The 18,571-nt window shown below is 38.4% G+C and overlaps 1 protein-coding gene and 1 long non-coding RNA gene across 2 annotated transcripts in view; one reads left to right on the top strand and one right to left on the bottom strand.

The window, feature by feature from the left end:
• Nucleotides 1-10,891, bottom strand: part of TACR3 (tachykinin receptor 3) — a 32,885-nt gene extending 21,994 nt beyond the window's left edge. Inside the window, exon 1 of the mRNA XM_062636707.1 lies at nucleotides 10,043-10,891. Within this exon, the coding sequence (XP_062492691.1) occupies nucleotides 10,043-10,518 (476 nt within the window). The 5' untranslated portion in view covers nucleotides 10,519-10,891. The remainder of the gene's footprint in view (nucleotides 1-10,042) is intronic.
• A 3,294-nt stretch (nucleotides 10,892-14,185) lies between these two features.
• The window catches only part of LOC134173036 (uncharacterized), a 41,207-nt gene continuing 36,821 nt past the window's right edge, over nucleotides 14,186-18,571 (top strand). Inside the window, exon 1 of the long non-coding RNA XR_009968108.1 lies at nucleotides 14,186-14,396. This is a non-coding gene — a long non-coding RNA (uncharacterized LOC134173036). The remainder of the gene's footprint in view (nucleotides 14,397-18,571) is intronic.

Below are 18,571 nucleotides of genomic sequence, written 5' to 3'. Positions count from 1 at the left end.
CAGTCACCAAGCTGGAGAAATGGGACTCTGCTGAGCAAAGCACTGTGAACTCTCACTGAAGTCATTTGATTTCAGGATTGAGCTTCTAATGATTATTACTCCAGTGGGAGCTGCTGATAATGCCACAGATAGCTTGTTCCACATAGTAAAGCAGCAATACTGATTCTAAAATGTAATGACTAAAAAGAATTTACTCATTATGCTCCTTTACCACAACAAGCAGAAGCCAGTATTACCCCATCCAGCGTAAACATTAACACCTGGAAAATAATTATAAGATTAAATATGCACATTTAGAAATTTAGAGATGTAAATATGTGAAGGTTGCTCCATCCCTAGCAGTGTTCAAGGCCAGGTTGGACAGAATCTTGGGAAACGTGATCCTGTGTGAGGCATCCTTGCCCATGGCAGGGGAATGGAACTAGATGATTTTAAGGTCCTTTTCAACCCTAACTATTCTATGATTCTGTGATTCTAGGTAGAGATTCAAGCAGACACTTGCAAGAGTGTGGATTATTCAACATTTGCACCATGTTCTATGGCATTACACTAAAGCCTTTTTAGGCAGCACTTTAGTTTCATCACAGGAATCATTAGCACATTGTATTGTTTCCTGTGATCATGTTAAATCCCACTGTCACTGTTTTTCTTTCAGCTTTGTGTTTTGTTAATCTTTATCCCTAGCTTATTACTGCCAAAGTCAGCAATAATCTTTCTAGTGAACTTAATGAGATATCAGTCAGGCTGCAAGATGTAATGGTGGTGCATCATGGTGTGCTTGCTGCAGCACTCTTTTCCTTCAAGACTGTTTTCTTATCTGCCTGAGTCAGAATAGGTCTATTTTCCTTCAGAACTTCTCAGTCTGCAATTTACTGTTTATTACTTGTTTCTTGGGTTCATCAAAACAAGAAAATCTGTTTCTTCTGAAACAATAATAGAGACAGTCCTCATTTGAATAACATCGATAAACTGTTTAAGCCAATGGTTATAATGACAGCATGTAGCTCTCTTACAGTTTATAAATAACATAAAAGACAAATAACTGGTCCTATAAAAGTCCCATAAAAGCTTCTGAAGTTTACATATTATGGTCCTGACAGTAGAAAAGATGATTTAAAAATCCTGATTTCTCTTTTTGTAGAGCAGCGTACACTGACTAATACAGGCAGGAAAAATTTCTCTTCTTAACAGATTATTTAGAAAATTGTAGCAAAAATATGTAAGACATTTTACAACTAAAATGATGTTCAAAATTGGATCCTACAAATGCCCATTTGGAGACACAGTTGGAACCCTTTAATCATTCTAAGTGGTTTGTTTCACCTGTTTACAGTGTGTTTATAAACTAAAATGGGGGAAAAAGTAATCAATTCAGCCCCAGATTGTAACAGGAAATTAGGACTTGATGGGGGAAGAGACTGAGAGAGAATCATAATGCTTGTGTATAAGTGGCTCATCAACAGCAGACAGCAGAGTGCACTTCCTTTGGGAATGCACAGATGCTGTTATTCCCTCAAAACAGAAGCTGGTTTTGAAACTTTGTATTTAGAATCAACTGGTAATTAAGAAACATAGGTAGGGAAATTGCTATGATTCCCTGCCCTTATTTAAAACACTGTTGTGGAAAAATCCTACAGAAGGTCTCTATAAGGTAGATACAGTAGGCTGAAGAGGATGGAATGTACTGTGAGATTTTAGAGACATTTTTTGTATGGTGAAAACCAAGTCCTTAACTTCTGCATTCCTTAATCTTTATCTTCTACCTACTAGTACAAGGTTCCATCTTTTCGGGTGGGAATGGTCTGTATTAATTTATTTAGACTGACGTTCTCTTCAGGGAAAGGGGTTATGGGCATTTTTGTAGGACTGTTGAGTAAGACTGGTTTTGGTGGCTAGAAGGATCTACAACAGTGAACAATGTTGCTGTTATTCAGGGATCACCTTAAAACTGACAGCATGAAGAAAGAGTGTAGGACAGCATGATAGATAAACACATTGTACATATGAGATATCAATGGGCAGTGTCCCAGAAGGATAACTTGGCCTTGATTTTTCCAGTGGCACATATGCTGTTCTTGGTGAATGGCTGTCATGCTCTGAGCAGGGATAACTGCAGCTTTTCCGAAATCAGGACTAGCCTCCAAGGCCTTGCTTTTGGGTACCTTCTAACAAAAACCTTGAAACAGGAATATTGAAATTCTTCAGTACAGCTGAGTTCTCATAAACAGTGAAATGATTTCTAATTGAGGAACATTTTGGTAACTGACAATAGGCTAGATTTTTATAAGTATGTAATTGATTTTACACAATGTTTTCAATACCTGTGCATATTAATAGAAAAGGGATAACACTTTTCTTTGGTCTGTCTCATAAAATAATGGGCTGACTTCCCCATAGAAGGGCTTCTCTTCCTCCTATTCTTTGAATATGATCTATCTTGGCTATCAATGACCAATATCAATGCAGTGTCTGCAAAACCATCTCCATCTACACAGACACTACTAAGATGTCAATACTAGCGGCAGCTACTCACTGTCACTGTTGGAACACCTTGTTTAATTCCAGAGCAGAAAGTACAACCCACTCTGTCCTGTGATTGCCTGTATTTTTTGGCACTGTCATCTGAGTGCCTTCCTTCTTGTTTCTGCAGTTATTTTGAATAATTTTAGTTTAGGTAAACACAAATATATGAATGATGGAAATTTCTCTCCTGGCTGGTAAATCTGTCAGAAGTGCAGGCATATACACAATAATATTAAAACAAACAAACCAACCCCAAACCCAAAAATACCCAACCCTTGACTAACCTTGAAAAGTACTGCAGACTGCAAAAAGATTCTCTGTTCTATCCTGATCATTAGAAGTTTGTACCACAGTAACAAATGAATTATTTTTCCTGTGTCTCTCACAGTCTGAATCTTGTAGTCATTGCATTAGGATGTTCTGCAGGAACTATTTCACCTCTTTTTTTCAGAAAGAAAGAGAATTGTCAAACCTAGAAAATCATTTTAGGCCCTCAAGGCATAAAGAGTCCTTTATGTTTCACCTCTTGATTTTTGAACCCTTAATGCTCTCCTGTTCAACATTTTATCTCTCTTTCTGGGGACTAGTAATTTTTAGAGGGCAGCCTAGATACTGGAATCCAGAAATATGATGTGCTTCATAGACTTATGGAAGGGTTTGTGCTAGAAGGGACATTAAAGCTCACCTAGTTCCAACCCCACTGCCATGGGCAGGGACACTTCCCGTAAGACCAGGTCACTCAAAGGCCCATCCAACCTGGCCTTGAACACTTCCAGGGATGGGGCATCCACAACTTCTCTGGACAACCTGTGCAAGTGCCTCACATCCTCACAGTGAAGAATTTCTTCCTAATATCTAATCTGAATCTACCCCCATCTTCATCTTCAAATATATCTCTATCTTAAAATATAAATTGGAAAACAGAGAAATAGGGAAAGGATTTTCTATTTGAATTCTGTAGTTTGACTGGCAAGGTAATAATATAATAGTAACAATTTTAAAGCCATATTTTACATTTTTCCCCTCATAATACACAGTGACCAAGGCTGATTCATGAAATTATGATTATGAAGTCATCCATTACTTTAGGAAAAAAAGCTGTATTGAGCTTTAGTCTGGGGGTAGGGCAGGTAGTGTTTTGTGTAGTTATGGGACACCAGAGGCAGGTAAAGCTAACTAACAATAAAATGGCATCCTGTGGAAAAAAAAAGGACAGTGAGTTTACAGAAGCTTCCTTCATCCATTTCTTCAGATGAAAATATTCTCAGATTTGAGGAGGAGTTCTCTCTGGGCAAAATACCCTATAAAGCACAAGAAACCTGAAAAGAAACTCACCCAGCTTTTTGTTTTCATTTTTCCTCTGCTAATATGTATCTTGCTCCAGTTTTCAGTGCAAATTATCTCTTTTACATGGAAGCCATTTACTTTGAGACAACAGAATTTGAGGGGAGGGGAGTGAGAGAGAGGCCAAAGGCTGAATTTCCATTTGGGCTCATCTCTGTGCAAGGGATAGCAGCTGGCTGGGCAATGCGGGTTCCTGACTGCCATTGCTTCAACCTCCTCTTTTCACTGGTGAGCCAAGCACAAAACACTTTGTACAAAGCACATGTACAAGATTGCAAGTACTGGCGTACATCTTTTGTGGATCTTTTGAGGATGCCTCTACCCTATGACATAGGGTAGGTCGTAGGCCTCCATATCCTAACCTGTCAGACATATTTGCAATCATTTTTTCCCATACACATTTCCCTATACTTCAGCGCTCCTGAGCAGACAGAACAGATAACTCCCAATTCAGATAATGTTATTATAGAGTAAAGATGATCATGCATAGTTTGGCAGGAGTGTCAGTTTAAAATTTTTATGGGACATAAAGGCCTTGAGCAATTTGTTCCAGGAATAGAAGCTCATGCAGAGAAAGATATCAAAATGTATTCTACTGGGAAAATAATCCATTTTTCAATGGCCCAATTGCCTACTTGAGAATTTCAGTAACAGATTCATTGATAGGGCTTGTGATACTACTTTGTGACGGTAATAACTGCTCTTGCAGCACGCACTTGAAGAGAATGAAGCGCCTAAGTGATATTTTGAGGATCTGAGTGTGTACATATGATGAATTTGATAAATTGAAACCACATGTTTATGCCTTTTAACTGTTTTCTGTTACAAGCTTGTATTATACTACTTATGCAGGAGCCTAATGAGTGTATAGAGAGATTATTAACAGCCATCTGTAACTGAACAATGTCACAGAAAAATAAAAATTGACCCAGTATATTTAGGCTTCTGTAGACATATTAGAAGTCTAAGAAATCAGGTGGGAAATTAGAATGACAAGTTTTGAACAAGGATATTGGTGTAATAGGCATACTAGAAACTAGGTAGGAGGAAAGTAACGCTGTAATACTAAGGTTCATAAAAAAAGAGATTGTGCAAGGAGGAGAGTAAAACTGAATGTTAAATATAGTTTAAAATCAAGTCAAGTAAAACAAATGTATTAATGAATAATATAGAATTAAATGGTTTGAAACTCCATGCTTGACTGAAAAAATCAACTTCACGATTACACACTCAGCTAATTCATGGTAATAATGATGACATGCTGAAAGAAATTAGAAAGGCTCTGATAGCAGGCAATACAATAATAATAGAAGATATCGGTGACTTCTGTGCAGACAAAATATATTCATCAACATTAGTGACTGCTTTATGGAACATCTGTAAGAGGAAGCATAAAGTAAACAAGGAGCTTTTGAGTTGGTCCTTAAGAGTGGCTACAGTCAGGCTTAAATGTTATTATTCTTTGAATATTCTCTTGATTATGGCTGCTTTTAGCATCTCTGCAGAAACAATAAAACCCTCCAAAAGGTGCTGTGATAGTGTTTCATTTAAAAATGGGAAACTATAAAAGCATGAGGAAGGTTATTAAAAAGAAATGAGAAGGGCAACCAAAAGGAAACAGAGACTGCTAATTACAAGAATCAATCATATTCTGAAACATGGATATTCTCTAATGATATAATCTTTCATTAGTGAAGGTTAATTTGATTTTGAGTCTGGTGTTCAGCAAAGTGAGTGTAGGGGTGTTGGGAAAGAGAAAGCTGGGCCCATGGCTGTTGGATTCTGAATCTCATTGTGCTGCAAATTGTTTGATTATTCAATTTTTCAATCAAATTTTTAAAAACATCCATCCTGATATCAACATGTTATCCATATCAGGAGTGTGATTCTGTGTAGTGATTCTGTGTAGCCATACTTAAGTGAGCTGACTAGGATACCAAAGGTAAGAGTGCTTATGTATCTGTCTTTTAGCTCTAATTTGAATAGCTTTTAAAAACAGACTTGCAGACACAGTTCTGTGGAATAAATACAAATAAAAAGTTTCATAACAGCTCTATTGGACTAGACAAATACAGAATAAAGTTCTGTATCTGCCTGTAGGTCAAAAAAAAATCAGTCTATCAGAAGGACCAGAAAATGGGGAAAAAGATTAAGTTATTATTGAAATCATAATTGGACTTTGGGACATGATTAAGTTTTAAGTTTTAAAAATCATGATTTACTTTGATAACCTCCTGATTTGAAGTTAATTATTGAACTTTCAGTATTAATGGCAGAAAACTGTAACAACTCCAGAGTTTACATCAACACAACATGTGAGGAAAGTTCTGTGATTAAAAAAAAGTGCATGAAAGTGGAATTCTCTTAGTTCTTAATATTGGGCTTTATTTTATCATTCTAGTGCAATAACTCTGACTCTGCAAGTAGCTGAACTGAAAAATGGGCTGTGAATTTTGCAAATTATAAGGCTAAGGTGGGTATTAACTGGCGGAATCTGAACTTTGGAAAGAATTATGTTAAATCCATCATTTGACTCTTTCTTTCATAATAATTTGTTAAAAAAAGATTTTACGTGTTTTTTGATGTTATTATATTGATCCATACTGAACAGCAGTAATCCGTATAGGCTGTTTTGCAGTAATGCAGAATATTAGTGTATCATAAATATAATATTATTTACATTTGTATGAAATATTGGCATATGTGTGTCTTTTCAATAACTTTGGCATATAAATAAAGGCAATATATATGCAATGCCTCTTCAAAGACCAAAAGTTTGCTTGCATACTAAGAAGAAAATAAGTGGTAAGATTTAAATAGGATCAGCAGCTACTCACTGTCACTGTTGGAATACCTTGTATAATTCCAGAGCAGTTGCTTTTACAAAGAGTTAACTTGTTGAAGTGAGGAAATCTTTATGGAAATGCTGATAGAACAATAACTGGAAAAGTCACACTGTGTTAAAAAACAGGAAAAAATGCATAAAAAGGCACTAAGTATCCTACTGAAGGCATCTTATTTTATGCTATATTCCTACATCTCTGAACTTTTACCATCAGACATTTGCAAAGAATTTCTATGTCTACACACAGAGCTGGTTGTATAATGAGGCAATCTTGGGATTGGAAATTAAGTGCCAGTATACATGAACTATTTCTTTTGCATGTTAAGAACTGGTAGGAAGGGACAGGGGGTCTTCAATAGCCAGGGCCAGATGGCATAAATTCTGCCTAAGTTACTGCCTTTAATATGTCCAAGAACTGTACCACAGCGAGTAGTCACAGACAGAGGTAAGACATATGACCCTTTTGGATAATTACCAGTGGCAAGGGCATAATGGCTCCAGAACTATCCCTCATTCAGTTTATCTTAGGCTGTTTTAAAAGCTTATCTCCATGGAGTAGCTAAAAGAACTATTGCACTGGAAGCAGTGTAACTGTGGTACTGTGCAGCATGAGCTACAGAAGATAGAATGAATGAATGAATGCCTTTGAAGCAGTAGTGTAAAATCTGTGCAGCTTGATACTTGGGCTGGTTTGGTTAAAGCTACCTGTGGCATCTCTGCAGTAGACTGCTAACAGCCTGTTGGGAAAGAAAGAGAAAGACCACCAGGAAGGGGTTTTCAGAACTGTGAATAAATCCACATAAATTTGAGTCTATGTTCAATGACCAGGTGGTCATACAGCAGTATTGAATACATTCATCCTCATCTCCAGATGAGCACACTCCACTGCAGGAACCACCTACTCCATGGAAATCGGTGTCAGCCCAGTGCACACAATTTGGCCTACATGATGTGAAAGGAAACGTACTGCCTTGACCTCTGCTCAGTGATGTCTAGAATCACAGTGACTCATTCATACTCTGTGAATGTCTGGATGTTCTAAAATGATCAATGGAGCATATCACAGCATACTTTTTAGTGAGTTTGAGTTGCAACCCGTGAGTTTTCAGTTTTGGGATGTTAACAATTTCCACTACTGAATCATCTCATACAACCCCATCATTTCTGTTCCCTCAGTAATTTTTTAACTAATTTGTGGGGTTTTTTTTGTTTTTTTTTTTTGTTTAATTCTAGGTGAACATGAATGTTTAAGAATGGGTTTACTGGGTCAAAACTAAAGCACAGGGACCTGTCTGAAGCACTGGCTGAAGTTTCACAGAAATGGGAACCAAAGTTTAAAAAACATCCACCCAGTAGATGTGTGCCTTGGAATACAGCAGACTGTACATGTAAGGACATTCCTTGGGATTCACTTTGACCTGCAGTTTTCCTCTTGAACCTGCAGAATTGTTCTGCAGTAGTAGGCAGGAAATGGTTAAAGATGCTGAATGAATCAGGTGTGATTTGGTATAAAAAGAAAAGGAATAACAATTTGAATAGGGAAGGAGGGCTAGACTGCTCTTTGTTTTACAAGATGCTCCTTGGTACAACAGAGAGCTCTCCTGAGCACAGCTGTGGCATTGCTCACTGTGCTTTCCCAAGGGAAGATTTTGATATGCCTCTGGGGGCAGGTGAGCTTGGAAGATGTGGAGGGGTGGAAATCGTGATTTTTTCAGGGGATTGTCAGACAAGAAATAGATCAAAGTGAGCAACAGCAGTAATAGATTCACTTCTGAGCATCACTGTGTCACATTGCTAAACCAAGGAAAACATTTCTAATGTATTTGTATATGACCATTGCACTTCAGTGTGGAGCAGAGCTGTTCTTTACTTTACTCTGGAAATGCACCCTTTGGATTCCCAGGGAACTGTATTTATCTTTGTTTCCGGTTTCCTAGAATAAATTTATGAACTTTCAAGGTGGTAAGTACTACATCTCTCTGGATGTTTTTGCCAGAACAATGAAAAAACCTTACTCAAAGCATCCAGGTAACTGCTCAGATAGTGATGTGATCAGCTGCAGCAATAACAGTTAAATCCTCAACATCAGTTAAAAACCTTTTATCTTTCTGAAGGACCAACACAAAACCATTATTATGAGCTTGTCCACAGCATAGAGAAGAGGTACAATAACATGTTTCCCAATCTTTGCACCTGGAAGTGAGAAGGTGGATTGAACCTCATAAAAATCTTAACTACCATCACCAAATCTTAACCTAACATCACCATTAATCTTAACTACCAAAGGCAGAAAGTGCTGCAGTTCTGCCAGGTCAGTTCAGGCAAGATGCATAATGGGATTTGGATATGTAGAAAAGAGTTTTATGAGTGATTAGAGTGTATTGCTAAAAGGAATATAAAAGATCTGAAGTACAACATGGTCTGGTTTTCTGAATGAAAATTCAGGAACTCATTGGAGATCTAAAGCATGGGGTAAGTCACCTCTCCAGTACAGCAAATGTGAAAATTATCATAAAGAAAGGAACATTTGCCAGGGAAGACTCACATCACCTTCTGAGAAATGTGGTCCATCAAAGCACCTCTGTTCAAAATCAGACAATAGTTGTCCTATTCTATTATTGTCAAGAGCACAAAGGTAATTTTTTTTTCCTGTTCTGTTTTTTTTTTCACAGTCACAGAGGCTTCCTTTGCTGGAAGTAATCAGAAAAATATCAAGCACTTTGAAACCATGTTCTTACCAGACCTCTGGATACGTACAGATGACAATGTAAATGGTCTCATTAGTTAAAATCAGGAGGAACCAAGTAACTCAGAGCTGTCTGTGGGAGCAACTATTAAAAACAGAGTCTGAAGTGATTTCTGAGGAGGAGGCAAATGCCTCTGCCAGCTGCAGAAATACAGATAGAAAGTAAGTTTGAAATCCTCTCCCTCCACACACAATCTCTACAACTACTTATCAGTATGAATTAGATGACATTGACTGAGGGACAGATACTGTTTTCACAGGTGGGGAAGCAAAACCCTGAGCAGTGGCTGCTGTTACTGAATTAGTATAAGATGGAGCACAAAGAGCCACTGAAGTCAAACGGAGAGGAAATGTAAAAGAAAATGTGAGAGTGAAAACAATGAAAGTCTAAAAGAGAAAGACCAAAGACAGGGAGAAAAACTGTGTGTTAGGGAGAGAACTTACAGAAGTACAGAGGAGCACAATCAGTGATCTATTGAGAGCTCTGCCTCTTGTTACTTTATGATTGTTTCCTCTGTATTTTTATTTCAGCAGAGAATTTGAGCTTGGCATTTCACCCCAAAACTTTTCCTTTCTTTTCTCACCTGTCCACAGCTATTGCTGTCATGGAGTAGATGCTGGCGAAGACAGCTGTAATTGGGAAGAAGTTGTGGAAGCGGCAGTAAGCCTCTCCAAAGTACCATTCACTGTGCAGCGCGTAGATGAAATTGATGAGAGTATTAAAAGCAGCCATGGAGGCATCGGAGAAGGCCAGGTTCACCAGGAAGTAATTGGTCACTGTCCTCATGCGCTTGTGAGCCAGGATAATCCAGATGACAATGAGATTTCCAAAAACAGCCACTGCCACCACACCACCATAAGCCAGAGACCACAGGGCAATGCGCCAAAAGGGTTGCACAAATTGGTTGGAGAAGTTGGCTGCTGAGGATGCTACAGGGTGAGAAGAGTTTCCAGCTGATGCTCCCAGTTCCTGTCCCCAGGGATCACCCGCTGCAGCAAGGCTAATGTTCCACCTGCTGCTCATGCTCATGTTCCCGTTGGCTGTGGGGATAGAAGTCATCTTGGATGTTCCTCTCCTCAGTTCCAGAAATGATGTGCCTCTCCCAGCCCACCAAAATCACCACAAACAAGTAAGAAGAGGAAAGAAAGAAAAAAGGGAGTGAGGCAGCACAGCAGACAGTGGGAATGAGAAACCTGCCAGAAAAGCTTTGGCTACTCTGTTCAACTGTTATACCAGCTGAGACTGGAGAGCTGCCTCTGGGTAGAGCAGCATCCTATTGCTCCTCTCTACAGCCACCTCTTGCTTTTGATTTTGCTGAAAGAGAAGCTGACTGGGAGCCAAGGCACATTTTATAGGCTTGTGAGTACCCAGCGTCATGAAGGGAGTGGAGCAATAAGCTTCATCGGCTGGTAAGATAGCACCTCTTTGTTCTCCCTCCTCCCCTTTTATTTCATTCATTGACAGCAGCAGGCACTTTCAGGAGCTGTGAAGAGCACCACAGGGAAAATGAATTCTCATCTTGTTTATGTTGAGAGATTTGTTTTATATTGCCTTTGTTTAAGTTTTAAAATAGTCTTTTTGCCCTTTCCTTGCAGGGCTAATTAGTTGAACATCCCAGGGCTGAGGCTGCTTTTGATTAAAGCTGTTTCCTGAATTCCAGAGGAATTCAGATCTGCTTTTTTGCTGCTCTCTATTATTTAGTACACACTTTCTTTTTAACCATTCCATTAACTACAGGTTTGGAATAGTGACTCCTTTCAGATAGATAAATACATCCTGCTGCTAATTTCACTTTTCAATCTGTAACATGTAATTGACATTTCTGTGGTTTAAGCCCAGCTTAAACCATGACCGACATCAAGAAACATTTATAAAATTATAATGTGACTTTTTCTTACATGCCTGTAAAGGCATTTGTGTGTTCATCAGACACTGGTTTTTGTTGAAACACTATGCAGCCCTAAACACGGATGTCCCTAAATATGTGTAAAATGGTAATGGTTTGTTTTCATTGTATCTTTGCAAAAATTACTTTTTTTAGTTCTTTTTTACTTATCTGCATTTATTCTACACTTCATACTATTATTATTTTGAGCAAACATTATTTTCATATGTGGTGATTTTTATGCTGGTAAAAGAGGGTAAATGAGGAAATGTAACACCTGATGATTTCACATCTGAGAAATCAATTTTCTCATTAACATGTTAACAACAGCTGGCATTGGGGATGCATGTTTTATGCAAGGGTTGATTGCAGGGGACTTCAACTAACAAATCTTTGTTATTCGATAAGCTGCAGTCTTTGGGGAGAAAATGCGGTTTAGTGCAGATCTGCTCCATGCTTTAACAGTTTAGAGCTACTACGTGTCATCAGCTGATATTTCAGCTGTATCACAGGAGTGGGAGCTATACAATACTCCTATCAACAATGACACATTTACATTTTTTTAAACAAAAGCTTCATACAAAAATCAAATATTCCTGTGTTCCACTTCGTCCCTGCTGTATTTACCTAGTGTGAATAGTGCCTGCACTTTAATTGTCAGGTCTGCACTACACTTTTAATTTGAATGACGGCAACTGTGGCCATTTCTGTATGCTTCGCAGTTCTTACCACCTGCCATGATCCCAAGCAGCAGCCCATCCCAGGCTGAGAATCTCTGCTGAAAACCACCCTTTGCTATAGCGCTTGTGGAACCTACCCATGTGCTGCAGGTCCTCATCACAGGAAAAACACTGGAGTTAATCCCACAGTTCCGTTTCAAGACCCAAGTCTTCCATCTGTATTGTCTTTAATCCTCTCCCTGGAGGTGAGTCTAAAGAAGGGAATAGTAGTTCACACACTGTTTCCCAGCAGTCTTTGTGCCCTGTTCTCAAGAGGTCTCATAGTAAGAAGCAAAGTCAGCAGAAGCTGTAGTAGTGCTGAGGGAGTTGAACCACGCTGTAAGTTAGCTCTCCAGCAAACTGTGAGGTATATTTTTCTGCCTTTTGGATGTGTGTGAAGGGGACTTTGGGAAGGCAGTAAGGAATAAGCAGTTGAGTGATTCAGGCACTCTCCTCTGGTAAAATCACTGGGGTGCTGGCCAGAGGCTTAGTAGCTAGGGCTTCTTGTTGTATCATGTCATCTAAAATAGACCAGTGGGATAGACTGAGAGAATCCCTTACCTGGGAAAAGGAGTCTGACTTGTAATAAATGGTCTAAACCAGAGACAAAATCCAAGAAATTGAATTAACTGTGGTGAAGAAAATCTCTGTGAGTTTGAGTGTTGAAAGGGTTCAGATGGGGATTCCAGTAAGTGAGGACTACTGAATTGACTAGTTATAGCAGAGACTTGGACATTCAGTTATTGACTCTAAGAGCTTCACTCAAGATTTTCATATGGCTGTGAGTCAGAAAGCACAAACTCAGCCCTGTGCCCTATACCTTTCCACCCTTATGCCCAAACTAGGAGCCTCAGACTCTAATGAGTGTTTTTCACATTCCCAGGCTAGTGGGACCTTATTTCTTGCACACAGTACTGCCAACAATGCAGCAGAGTGCAAACACACAGGAACAGCATACTGTTAGCACGTCCAGTAACTTACCCTGTACAGAAACATGAAGGATCTGTATTTAAACTACTTACTCTGTACAGTTCATGGAGTCATGTCCTAGTCATGTGTTGTAAATTCTGTCTCAGTGGCGAGTTCCCCTGAAAAATGTTCAATGTGCGGTAATCTGGCCCGATGCTGCAAATTAGGGGCTGTATTTTGGCTATGAGAGCAGGAGTCTGAGTTCTTGTTTCTCTTCTCACAGGAATGAAGTTTGGTCTAGCTCTCTGTCCTGGAAAACTGCTTGTCATTGCACACTGGGTGTTCTGGAGAAACCAGTCCCATGTTTCCTTCCCTAATCCTTTACAGTGCTGCCAAGAGAAATTGTTCTCAATGGATTCCTAGTCACAGTGAGAAGTCAGTACTGGTCAACATCACCTTATACAGGCAAAGCTATAGGTATATTGAGTCCTTCAGACTTTAAACAAAAACCAGGAAGCTTTTTGTAGTCTGTGTTTGTGGTATGTCAGCCAGACCACCAACACAGTATGTGACAAAAGTGTCCTGTCTTCCTCTTCAGGGGTATGCTGAGGACACTGAGGAACTATCCCACTCCTGTAGGGAATATAAAGTGTGCTTTTCCCCATTCCTCTGTGTGTGAAGAGAAGAAAAAATGTCCTTTAGCAACAACCTCAGTTTTTCACTAGTCACTTGCTCAGTAAGCTGGATGTTATTTGCTGTGTTGCTGCAGGTATTCAAATCTGGAAGAAGAGGTGGGTGAGTATCTGGAGCTGTTTAGTTTTAAGAAGTGGAACACTAAACAGTACAGGGAAAATGTTGGGCAACTGGATCAGCCTTCTGTAGGGAACATTTATGATTCCTTTTGGTGATTACTAGAATAAATGTTCTGTGCTCTGGTTTTCATTCTTATTGAAACCCTAAAGGAGCAGTCTGGTACAATCAATTAGAGCAAAACCACATCCTCCTACGTCAAAAAGACTGCAGTAAAGAAATAACTTGACCTACCCTTTAGCACCTGTCTTGCTACCATTTTATTTAAGGAAAGAGGTTAAGCAGCCAGTAATTGGCTTTTGCCTAGAGAGGAAATATACTTGGACAGTGAAGTCAGCTGTGTTTCTCCATCAACATTTGTATCGATTATACACTTACTGATTGTTCAGCTGAAGGTCATTAGCATTCAGTTTCTCAAGTAAGTTTCACAGCAACTTTAGTGAAAGCATTTCTGTTAATAACTTCTAAGTAACAAAACCTACCTGTCTGTGGTGAAACTTACGCAAAGGAGTAGTACAAAAGACAAAGATCTGTGTCTTTTCTCAGTCCTTGTAGAAAAGTGAGGTGGTTGTAGAAGGTAAACATTCTGGCATTTTCTTCTAAAACCAGTACAGGTATGTGGTTTCTTATGCTAGCTTTTGGCCATTCCAGGTTATGTATATTTGCAGTAGGAGTATTTCATCTTCCTCTGGTTAAGACTGTACTAAATTTTAGTGTGACTGCTTTCTGATTATCTGCTATTTGCTGTTTTCTTTTGCCTTTCCACTGATAGCTCCTTTGTGCTTGTACAGTCAGCCGTGGTTAAACTTGCTGCTATTAGCAGTTCCCCAAGCTTCACAGAAACACTGAGAAACGTGAAAGAAATATTCAAAGTCTGATCAGGAAAGTAGCTTTGATTGTCTGTAGTTCTTCCTTTATATAGCTTGAAGTTACATTTTCACAGTTCTAGCAAAACCTTTCATTCCGAGCTGAGTAGAAGCTAAGCTTTTGACTTAGCATCTTGATTACAAGGTAGATTTAGAAATTACCCTATTCTTTGCTATTTACGAAACTGTGATTTAATCTTCTATAGGTCTTCTGGTGTACTTGACGTTTTCAACTGATGTCACTCTTCCACTAAATTCTTTTGTGTGGGATGGGAAAGAGAGACAGAGAATATCAGCAGTAGTGTACCAGTAGGGAATTGTAGTAAAATAGCAGTCTGCACGGCATCTCTATTTAGCATGCTTGCTAACTGCATCATTGTTATGTACAGAAGTTCTATTTCACAAGATCTGTCCTCTATGGTTCCTTTTTCATTTTGTTGCTTATAGCACCGAGGGCACTAAGTATGCCTTTGTTTTTTTCAATTTGCTTGCTTGATTAGGCTTACCCTAATGACCTCATTCCCTCCATCCTTCCAGCTGCCATCTAGAAGAGATGATCCTTTACGAGCAGTTTTTAGTTTTCCTCAGCTCCTGTTCTTCAGTCAGTCATGCAAAGCTTTGGCTACAGCAGGAGAATTTTTGCAATTTAAGGATGCTTGGCATTGTCCTCTTTATTATAGCTGCTTGTTAGCATTGTGCTGCTGTCATGATAATGTCATCCTGGATTTTGAACAGTTTGTTTTCATTTGTGTGGCTTAAACACAGCTGGAAGATTCAGTTTGAACTTGATTTCTGATTATAAATGCACAAGTCTTCTTCCTGGCACCAACTGAAAATGACTCAATAGGATAGCAGGCAACTTCACAAGCATGTGAGTAAGGATGTTCTAGTAAAGGGGTTGGACAAAATCAGAAATACTGTATGTGGCCTTTCATAGTAGCAGGAGGGGTGGGGACAATCAGAGTCAAAGACAAATTTTCTTCTGGAGTATGACGCTGAAGTGCAACTTCACTGTTAGCTACTTTTAGAATAAAATGAAACTGGGCAGGTCTAGGGATGAGTAATGAGAAATTAACACTACAAAGAAATAAAGAGTATTCTGAATTATATGTAATAGTCACAAAATATTTTGTGTGAGAAAACTCTGATGAAGGATGAAGAAAGAACCAGGAGGACTTCATCAGCTATTGAGAGTTTGACTTTTCCAATCCTTCTGAAAGGCTAAATACACTTAATTTCCACTGTCACAAGCAGGAGCTGGTCCTCTGTTTTTTAGCTGCTGTGTGTAGGACATGATTGAAGTAGTTGAATAGTTGGTAAGTGAGGTGCTGGTGTCAAAATATAATTTGTAGGTCACAGTTCAGTGAAAAGTATTCATTTGGTTTCCTGGTCAGCTTGGGCTTTGAGAGGAAAAGGCATTATAAGGTTTTTGTTTTTAAAAATTAAGTGGATTGATTCAAGTGGTACTTCTACCTTATAATCATATGTGGAGAGGAGGTAAAGGCAGAATGAAGCGGAATGTGCTATAAAAAACATTTTCTTGGGTTATTGTGATTAGTTGTCTTTCCTGTTATTATTCCTTTTCCTCTTTAAACTCTTTGTTGCAGTCCCTGACACAAAGTAGTGTGAAATCTTTACCAAGTTGGTTGTTTTTTGGTTGTTTTTTGTTGTTGTTGTTTTTTTGTTTGTTTGGTTTTTTTTGGGGGGTGGGGGTGTTTGTTTGCTTGTTTGATTTTGTTTTTTTTGAGGGAGGTGTGGGGGTGTGCTTTTGTTTTGTTTTGGGGTTTTTTTTGGGTTCCCTTCCCCCTGACTGTTGTACATTCTTATTTTCTCCAGTGGGAGACAAAGTATTTGCAATTGTAATTCCAGGCACTTCTGCCTTTTCATCTTTTTCCAATTGCTCAAGTGCCAGTCCAATGTCATAGGTGAGATGAACCAGCAACTTAACATATATGTGTGCACTCCTTCATGTTTCCCCATATTCTTATTTTTTTTTAAATTGCTTTAATGATTCTATTTTTTTAAGTTACAATTATAGCAGTATTATAAGGTCACATACATCAGAGATGAAAACAATGTGTTTTATTAGGTCTTGCATGTTCTGAACCTACATTCTTGAAACTAATGTCTAGCTGCTGTTGCCACCTGAAATTCCTATGGGCCTAAGTCCATTAAAGTCAATAAAAGAGGAACCTACTGGCAAAACAATTTCCTCTGTCTCCTACAAGGCTCTTTCCAGCAATTTGTTTCCTTCCAAACATCCAAATTAAGGGGGATTTTACTAATGTCTTTTCTGTTTCCAGGAGTTACTGAATATATTTATATATAATAACGTACATACCTATTAATACATAATAAAATGCACACTTTAAGGTCTGAAGTAAGATGAGGAGGTGTGCATGGAATCATGGTAACAAGATTTTCAGGTAGCTTTATCACGTAATTCATAGGGCATCGGTGGTGCATCTGTATTTAACTGCTACCTGATAAGTAAAACAAGGAGGCTTCTTGACTTTGCTTTTTCATAACAGGCGAGATTATCTTACTATCACTGTTGTATTAAGAGGCTATTTAATGTTACTTGCTTTCTTCATTGAAGAAGAATTTTTATGGATTGTTCATCATAAAACATTACAGGCAATTACAGAAAAGAAATCTCATCCATTTTAGAAAACTGTCTACTTGGAATGCTCATATGAGACCATATTCTGGCAGCATAGACAAGAATAACAAGCATATAGAAACTCAGTAGAAAAGCTATTTTTTCTAATGGAAGATTTTCTAGAAATATGCCAGCTGTAACTTCCCTCCACCAAGCTTTCCAGAAAACAAATAGTTTTTCCCACAAGTTTGCTGCAATGGTCTGTAAATTGCTGTTCTGTTTCTGCCTGCTCAGTAAACTGTTTTAAAATACATTTGGGATTTATTCACAAGGCCAAAGAAGCTTTCCTGCTACATCTTTCTATATTCCTTAGAGTTTAAGGAAGGAAGAATAGTTGCATTTTGAGGCCTTTTAGAAAAGTACATAATTACGTTCAATATCCATAACCTCTGCAAAACAGATAAACCAGAGCAGATTAAGCATACGGGAGGAATTGAACACTACAAGTAGCAGTAATAATAAAACTCAAAAGTACTATAGCACATTGGATTATTAGAGAAAATATATTTATTTTAAAAGGAGTACAGACTAAACTCTTAAAAGTCACTGTAAGGAAGAATGAAAGGACATGCTGACGCTAGGTTAGGTATTCATGACAATTTCTGAAGTTAATCCAGAAATACTCTGATTACTCTGCTCTAAACTTCTGCCTTTCTAACTAAAAAGCAAAGTCAGCTTTTAATTTTGCATCCAAAAATAAGGTTTTAGTTTCTTTTTTTATCTTGGCTATCATTTAAAATGCTTCAAAGTTCAAAAATGAGTTATAGTGGAAATAGTCCAGGAAGAGCAGATATAATTTAGATTAAGAATCAGGCTGTGATTTCTGTGTTTGTCATAATTCTAGCAGTAATTTGTAGTGTTGAATATATTTTCCTTGCTTTGATCATCTTATATAATAGGATGTGCTAACATCCTTTTGGGGGTCTGATCCATCAAACTCTTACTGTCAGTGACCTCTCTTCCTGTGTGCTAGAGAAAAGTATTTTTTGTGCTGTATCAGCCCTGTTCAGTATTCTTGATACAGCCTAAACCCAGCAGGTTTTGGATTTGAACAGGTGGAAAAAGCTGTATTTACCTAAAAAAATAAGTAAGGAAAAGTATGTTCTTAGTTAATCTGTTTTTTCCTAGAGGCAAAAGACAAAAAGTTGCTGAGTGCTGGAAGCATTGAACTGAGTTTGTGAAGACCTGAGTTCTAGTTTGCCTGTGGCACAGCTCAGCTTGGAGAAATTGGTTTCTGTCTCGACTTCAGAATTCCTCTTCT

Source organism: Pezoporus occidentalis, unplaced genomic scaffold (assembly GCF_034315485.1).
Source record: "Pezoporus occidentalis ecotype Australia unplaced genomic scaffold, CSIRO_AGI_Poc_V1 ctg49, whole genome shotgun sequence".
Lineage (NCBI taxonomy): Eukaryota > Metazoa > Chordata > Aves > Psittaciformes > Psittacidae > Pezoporus > Pezoporus occidentalis.
This window is presented reverse-complemented; position numbering and strand designations above follow the sequence as displayed.